Source organism: Salvia splendens, chromosome 7 (genome assembly GCF_004379255.2).
Source record: "Salvia splendens isolate huo1 chromosome 7, SspV2, whole genome shotgun sequence".
NCBI lineage: Eukaryota > Viridiplantae > Streptophyta > Magnoliopsida > Lamiales > Lamiaceae > Salvia > Salvia splendens.
The window spans coordinates 12,609,809-12,617,618 of NC_056038.1; the positions used below are offsets into that span (position 1 = coordinate 12,609,809).

The window sequence follows — 7,810 nt, forward strand, 5'->3', positions numbered from 1 at the left end:
TACGTGATAATCTCGCCCGCGCCCAACAGAGAATGCGGGATTCCGCCAATAAGCACCGGCGACATGTGGAGTTCGAGGTGGGTGATTTAGTGTGGTTGAAACTTCAGCCCTATCGCCAACACTCGGTGGCCAGGCCGCTGTCGGCTAAATTGGCAAGACGTTACTATGGGCCGTTTGAGGTCTTGGAACGGATAGGGCCAGTGGCGTACCGCCTGCGCCTTCCGGAAGGGAGCCGCATCCATGACGTCTTTCACGTAAGTCTTCTGGAATACAAAATATTGCATCATTGTTTCATATCAATACAAAAGGTTTTATCAATATTTTATATTGGTTAAAAAAAATTCATCATGGTTTCATGTTTTTGACCCACGTAGGTAAAGAGTTAACGATGTTCAAACACATGACATAATGTATTGAATTTAAATGCAAATGAAAATTTAGAACATCGGGCCTAAACTGTTCGTAAACTCAATTTTTCGTAGCAATTGACAAATAATTAGGATCCATTTACAGAGTAGATAACTCCATAACATATAAGAGAGTTATCTAACCTAATATATGTGTTCTTATCATATTTTGTCTTATCTCAACTTTCCTATTAAACTTAAAAAGACTTATAGAATCCACCTACACACTTCATATACCTAGTAGCATTATTATGCTTGTCAAAAAAATGCATCGTACAAATAATATACTTCCTATGTCCGTGAATATGCATCGTACAAATGCATTGTTGCTTGGCGTTTGAGGTTCCTCTCCTCGTATACGAGTATGTGCCTAATGGGACACTTTTTGATCTCATTCATCAATCACAACTTCCAATCTCATGGAACATGCGCATAAAAATTGCGGCCGATATAGCAGGTTGATACGACTGCCCATGCAGCAGACGACCCAGCCATCGATGAGGAACCAAGAGCTGTTGCGGAGACACCGTCGCAGCAGCAAAGGGGGACGGAAGACGCAGCGGAGACGAGAACCTTGAGGCCGCGGGATCGACTCAAACCGCCGAGGAAGTACACGGCTTAAGTCTAGGACGCATAGGAGTCTTTTGATTTTATTTATCTTATTTTATATTTTTGTTTATTCTATTTTAGGATTATTTTGTTATTGTTTTTTTTTCTATTTTGAGTTCGGGTTTTCTTAGTTGGTTCTTTCCCGAACGTATTAGGATTAGGTCGAACCAACCCTAGGGTTTTAGTATAAATAGAGCCTTTTGTCATCAAACGATCTATCTATGAAATAAAAACATACTTTGGCTCAATAGCTTTTGCATCAAGAAACTTATCCCTAAGCTGTCGACGAGAATTCTCGCGCACCGGCTGCCCCATTCTGCCGTCTAAGTCACGACCCGACACCGGGCGCTCGACGAAAGACGACAGCTCGTTTCTTGAACTGCTTGGAAATCGACGTTAAGGAATTCATTCCTTAACACAGGTGCAGTGGCTTACTTACATTTTGCATCATCTGTCCCCATCTATCACAGAGACATCAAGTCCACCAACATCCTTATGGATGAAAAGTACGTTGTTAAAGTGTCGGATTTCGGAACATCCAAATTTGTTGCAGTAGACCAAACTCACCTGACCACGCTGGTGAAAGGTACATTCGGATATTTAGACCCAGAGTATTTCCAGACGAGCCAATATACAGACAAGGGCGACGTTTATAGCTTTGGAGTAATTCTTGTCGAGCTTCTAACAGGACAACGGGCCATATCGTTAGATGTATCACAAGAAAGAAATCTATCAACACGATTTCTTGCATGTATGGAAGCAAACAATCTTGATGCCATAATAGATACCCAAGTTTCCAAGCAAGCTAAGATAGAAGAGGTGATTGAATTTGCAAGGCTTGCAAAAAGGTGCTTGAACATCACAGGGAGAATGAGGCCAAACATGAAGGAAGTAGCAAGAGAATTGGAAAGTTTGTCTGTGTCTCAACTCTCTGCAAATGTTACACATGCAATTGAAGAAGCAAACATGTATGAAGCGAAGTCAGTTTTGGTTCCAAACATTGATTACACTGGGACAAGTGGTGACAGTGTCGCCTCGACATCAGATGCACATCCTCTAATGTCTACAAAATTTTGAACTTATGCCTTTTTTATTGCTCATGTAATACCTTTAGTTACAACCAAACTTTCACATATTACAAATATAATTACACTTTTACGTGCTACAAAATTATCTACCTCCTTAAATATCACTATTTTAGTGACGTGTCTCTCTGTTTTTGACATGCATAATAAATACCCATCTATGTGTCACAATTTTATTTAGTACTACGATTCAATGCATAAAGATCGCCTTAAGTGATCAACAAATTATGTCTAATTATCACACTTCATTTTTACCATAAATGGTAAATAGGTCTCAAGTTCCACTATCTCACTCCACTCACATTTTATTATAAAACCAATATAAAAAAGTGAGTCACATTCCACTAACTTTTTCATTTCTTACATTTCTTAAAACTGGTGCCCGGTCAAAGAGTGACAATTAATTGGGGACGAAGGGAGTAATACAACTCTATTGCAAGATTTCAGCTTCATATGTTGTGTTGAAGGAGTTTATCAATGTTAAGAACGCTCTTTAATTAATGTCGAATATATGTCCCCTGTTTGTAGAAACAAGCAAACCGGTGCCCGGGAAGGGTCGGCAGCTAACAAGACGGCTGGCGCTGAAGTTCCGTTGGCAACAAAATAAGTTTATTTTTGTTTCACACAAGAATTGTGGGCAAATACTTCTTCATTAATTGAGAACGAAATCAATGAATAGCCCTATTTACATAACCAAGGACTCTATGGTTGGTTCGACCAATCCTAGACATCGGGAAAGAATCAACAAAGAAAACCCGATGGGGCGTAGAAAAGCCCAACTTAATGATGTTTGCAATAAAAATAAAACAGAGACTCGACAAAAGGAAAAAAACAGTCTTAATAAAAGGAAATTAACTAAAATTTAAATAGTCTTAATAAAAGGAAATTAACTAAAATTTAAATAACGTTCTCGCGTCTATTTTGGACGCGAGATCACCATAACGTGCGGGCGGCTTGATGTTCTCCCTTGGTCTCAATGTCCTCGTCATTATTCCTTCGTCCCTATGCGATGTCCCCAAATCTTCTTGGCATAGCTCCTCCTGATCATCTCTCGAGTTCTGTGTCGGTGTCGTGGGTAGGCTGGTAGTACTCTCTGTTGATGGAGCTGGTGGGTTCGTATCAACTCCCCCCCGGATAGTAACCTCCTTGTCCTCAAAGATAATGTCCGGAAACCGTTGCTTAACTTCTGATAGAGGCTCCCACGAGGGCGAATCTGACCTATCCGACCACTTGACCAAAACATGCTCCACCGCCTCTCCATTGTGCCACAAAATCTGAGTGTCCAATATGCTGACCAGCTTCATGATCTGTAATACCCACTTCCTTTCCTATCCCTTCCCGTCAATATTTACGTCGTATGTTTTAATGGGACTTGTTACCTTGTTGTCGACGCTTAGCATTATTAGTTCGCAAAACAAATTTTAAGGAGAATAATCAAACAAGCTAAAACACGCAAAAGTATGTTATTGAAATATGGGAACCGGTGAGAGGAGATTTCTTCATCCCAAACTAAAATGTTCGTACACCTTTCGAATGATGAAATTTTGCTAAATGGAATAGTATTCTATTACAAAAAAAATCCAAAAAAGGCTAAGAGCTACAAGTTACTACTAAGCTATACTTTGGACTCCCCTGCCGAGCCAAAAAAAAAACCGCACAACACCGAGCCCCGGTCCGATCAGCCGCTGGGCCGAGGCAGCGAGCCGTCTCGCGGGTGGCTTTGGCAACCCATGTTGCTTCCACCTGCATTTAGACACAAAAAGGGGAGGGACTTATCACTAAAGTACAAGAGAAAGTAAGGGAGCTCATTAAAGGAAGAAAATAAACCCCTTAAGCGTCATTCTATATGGTGACTAAGATAACATGACTAATTCAAGTCATTCATTTAAATAACTTATTTCGTCTGGCCGATGAAGTCATTCCTTATCTTAGATTTTATCGTCAGATATGGAGCTCTAAAGCTTGCATCGATCGTAATTGTAGCCATTGAGGTAGCGGATTGACCTCAGAATCTCTTGCTTAGCTGGGGTGGTCTACTTTCACAGTTTTCAAGATACTTTTGTGCTCACCGCGATCCTTTTTGTCATGATTTTGCACATATTTTGTCCTACTTGCGTTTATCTTTGAATACTAGAATAGTGCATGTGGATGTGTAGACTTCTTTCTCCAGGCATTGCTAACTCTACACTTCTTCACATTTTATTGTTAACGTCTGTCCTTACTCTATATTGTAGGGCTCCAAATCCGTTCTCTTGCGATTACTCTTTAAAGAAGATTTTCGATTTCTCCTTTCGTAGTAGGGATGGTGAGGGTAGCGATGCTATCACACGTTCTTTTCCCGAATGTCTCTCCAGCTTTGGTTCTTGCTGGCCACCTTTCAGACGAATACTACTTGTTGATGGAATTTGTTTCGCCAAGCATATTCTACGAATGTACTCGCATTTTCTCAATGATTGAGTCTTCGTTTCCTGTGGCTCACTTACCTTACTCTTGATAATCATTTCGATCGATCAAACATTTATATATTGTCTTGTACATCATCAAAAGTCATTCGATCAATGTATATTCCTTAACATTTCTCTTCTTAAGGCTAGTTACCTTTCTACATAGCATAACATTCGATCTATTACTAGCTTGTTATAAGCGGTACGTAGATATGAAATATTTAATGTTTCGTGTTGTCGGTTATGTCGACGCTTCTAGTTGGTGTATCATTTTCTGCCCGTGTGCCAAAAAAGACTTATCTAACATGCGTATCTGAAAGGGATTAAGACTATATCTTTTCTGATAGTTTAATCTAGCAGTCTTAACTTGGATAGGGATTGACATCACACAGATGAAGCATGACTGGAAATGTGAAGGGCTCCACAATATCCAAAGGGACAAGAATAACATCCCTTGTTCGACTCTTATGAATTTTCATCATCAATTTACGACAATTGATTTTGAATGCAATTACTAAATTCAATTGAACTTATCGGGTTCATTCAAAGAACTACATGGTTCAAATGGTTTCAAATAATTAGACCCATAGAATTTGAGAACTCGCTTCTGGTGGGAGCTTGAAAAATATGCGATAGGTCATGAAAAATGGATGGAAATGAATTAACCGTAAGTTTCTATAGTAGGCTGCCAAATAGGACAGTAAAGTTGTCCAATTAAATTGAAAGGATCTGAGCATCAAGGATAGTGGTTCAACATGTCACTGCCTAAGTTGATCAGCCGCGAAAAATTTATAAACATAGGCGATTGCAATGAAGGAACATTGATCATGTTTCAAATAATACCAATTTACCTCGTTGATTCACTGAATAATCGAAGATGGCTCGCGTCTTCTCCTCGTGAAGATCTTGAGTACTAAACCACGGATCTTCTGACTGGTTCCCGGATTGTAATATGATATTAGTGGGGGCTAATCTCACCAGAATACTAGGACTTAAATAAAGAAGACAAAAATCCCTCACGGAGGAGGAGAAGAAATCGTCCCCTATGTGAGATAAGGGAGGGACGAAATTTTGATAGAAAATACAAGTGTATTTTCTGTCTCCTTTATTCTCCTATTTATATTTAGTCACATATTGGGCCCAGTCTGAGATCTATGGAAGAATTTGGATATGGCCTCCCCCAATTAGCTTTTTACTAATTAAATTGAACCCACGATTTAATATAAGCTTATATTGGAATATTACGAGCAGCCACTACAGAAGTAATATTGCACTGCCCATCCAAATCCGAAATTACAAGTATTCCGGGTTTCCATTTGTTTGTCATTTATTTCTCGCGCTTAAGATAGAAACGTCCATTAATTAATCAATGTCTGCTGTGGACTTAATTAATTAACATATCATTAACTCCAAGAGTGGACTTAGCAAGAAACGCTTATTTATTATTCATAGAGTAATCAAACTCCAACTAGCTAGGTTCCGAATAATAAAACCTTGTTTCGAGCCCCTCTTGTGGACGTTATCGAACGAGACTCACCTCGTGCACGATTCAATGTAATAGCAATCCTAGCACCGCTAGATATTAATCACCACTACCCAATATACCAGGATTCTTGGGTTACGAAAAACCCGCACCTATTGGTAAGTCAAAGTAGTGCATAATCAATATCGTATGCTCAATGCTAACGTACATTGATTAAGAAATTAATTATCAAGACCTCATCTTTCAGTAGATAGCATAAAGACTCGTCTTGCCATTAGATCCAATTCAGTGCTATACCACACCAATGTCATCTTATTTCAGTAAGGCTTAGAAATATGCGGACTGACATTGCAACCTTTCACGATAGGTAGTCTAGGCCTATCTAGGTTGTGAAATTCTTATTTTTCTTTGTTCAGAACTGATCGTGTTACCTTAAAGTGGACGACGCCCACAACCGGTCTACTAAAACAGAGACTTAGATTTTGTTATGTTGCTTATACATTTAAATATGCAATAAACATCCATTAAATGTAAAACATAACAACATTATGACAAAAATAATCTGTTTCATTCCATTGGAAAATAAGATATAAAGTTTTACAGTATTCAATCACTCGAAAGGTGATTTATAGTATACAAACTCTAACACGTATCAATTCCCCCGCCGTTGAAATCCACCTTGTCATCAAGGTGAGAACCACGAAGAAACAACTAGGAATCCTCCAGGGTCAAAAACAAGCTCGCCATAATTGAGTTTGGAAGGGATTTCCAACTTTCTTTTCTCACCTAAGCACATGCCCAATACTAGTAGCCATCGTTTGATTACTTGTCCACTACCAAGTCCGATATCAATTGGATCCTCTCGTTGAAAAATGGGATCGAAAATTGTTCCATCTGTCCACTTTCCCTTGTAGTGTATGTTTACACCGTCATATTCGTGAACCTGAACTTCACAAATATTTTTCTTGTCCGTGATGAGCAGAGGAAACCGATAGGAGAATGGTGGTGGTTGTGGTGGCAGCGGGACAACAGTAGAAGCGGCCATCGGCGGTATTGCTGAGCGTCAGAGACTCGTTGAACGGAGCAACGGCAGCAGCACAACAGTAGGCTGTTCGTGGCAAGAGCAGCTTTGAGTTGTCGTTGTCGGGGAATTCAGAGAGGTTGTATACGTTAAGGTTGATTGCTGGTAGGAAGGCGGCCGTTCAGTCGGTGGAAGCGGTCGCGAGGGGCAGTTTTGTGTAGGGGCGGGGAATTATACCGAAATATCGGAATACCGGACTTACCGTACTGAAAAATTACCAAAAATATCGATTTTTCGGTATACCATACCGTACCGAAAGATTTGGTACGATAACAGTATTAGATTTCCTATACATCGGTATACCGAAGATTCAATATATACCGACGCTTCGGTATATCGTGGTATACCGGTATACCGTTGATTATTAAATATATAAATATATACATTACACTTATGTACGTAGTATATAATATTTATGTTATATTTATAGGATTATTTTATATATATAAAACCCTTATATTTATAGGATTCTCCATTTTCAATCATATCTACAGGTAATGTGTTTTGTCAAATTCACCAACAAGGTTCCAAGAAATGAAGATAATGTTGTTCATGATTTTATAATTTATTTTTTATAAATTAGAATATTAGAATGATTGATGGAGTTTAATTGTTTTGTAATTTTTGAAGTAATTGAACAATAGAATTATTTTTTATAAATATTTTGGGTATAAATATATTATTTTTTAGGTATAACACGT

The 7,810-nt window shown here is 38.9% G+C and overlaps 1 protein-coding gene across 1 annotated transcript; it reads left to right on the plus strand.

The window, feature by feature from the left end:
• Positions 1-725: 725 nt before the first annotated feature.
• On the plus strand, positions 726-2,093 carry LOC121810420 (wall-associated receptor kinase-like 1). Its single transcript, XM_042211189.1, has 2 exons — positions 726-864; positions 1,438-2,093. The coding sequence occupies exons 1-2, from the start codon at positions 726-728 to the stop codon at positions 2,091-2,093; spliced, it is 795 nt and encodes a 264-aa protein (XP_042067123.1).
• The last annotated feature ends 5,717 nt before the right edge of the window (positions 2,094-7,810 follow it).

What these genes read in the sequence shown, in the direction of transcription:
- LOC121810420 (XM_042211189.1), top strand. Translation starts at nt 726, where the DNA reads ATGCATTGTTGCTTGGCGTTTGAGGTTCCTCTCCTCGTATACGAGTAT. An exon ending in AATTGCGGCCGATATAGCAG is followed by an intron (nt 865 to 1,437) that starts GTTGATACGACT and finishes TCCTTAACACAG; the next exon opens with GTGCAGTGGCTTACTTACAT.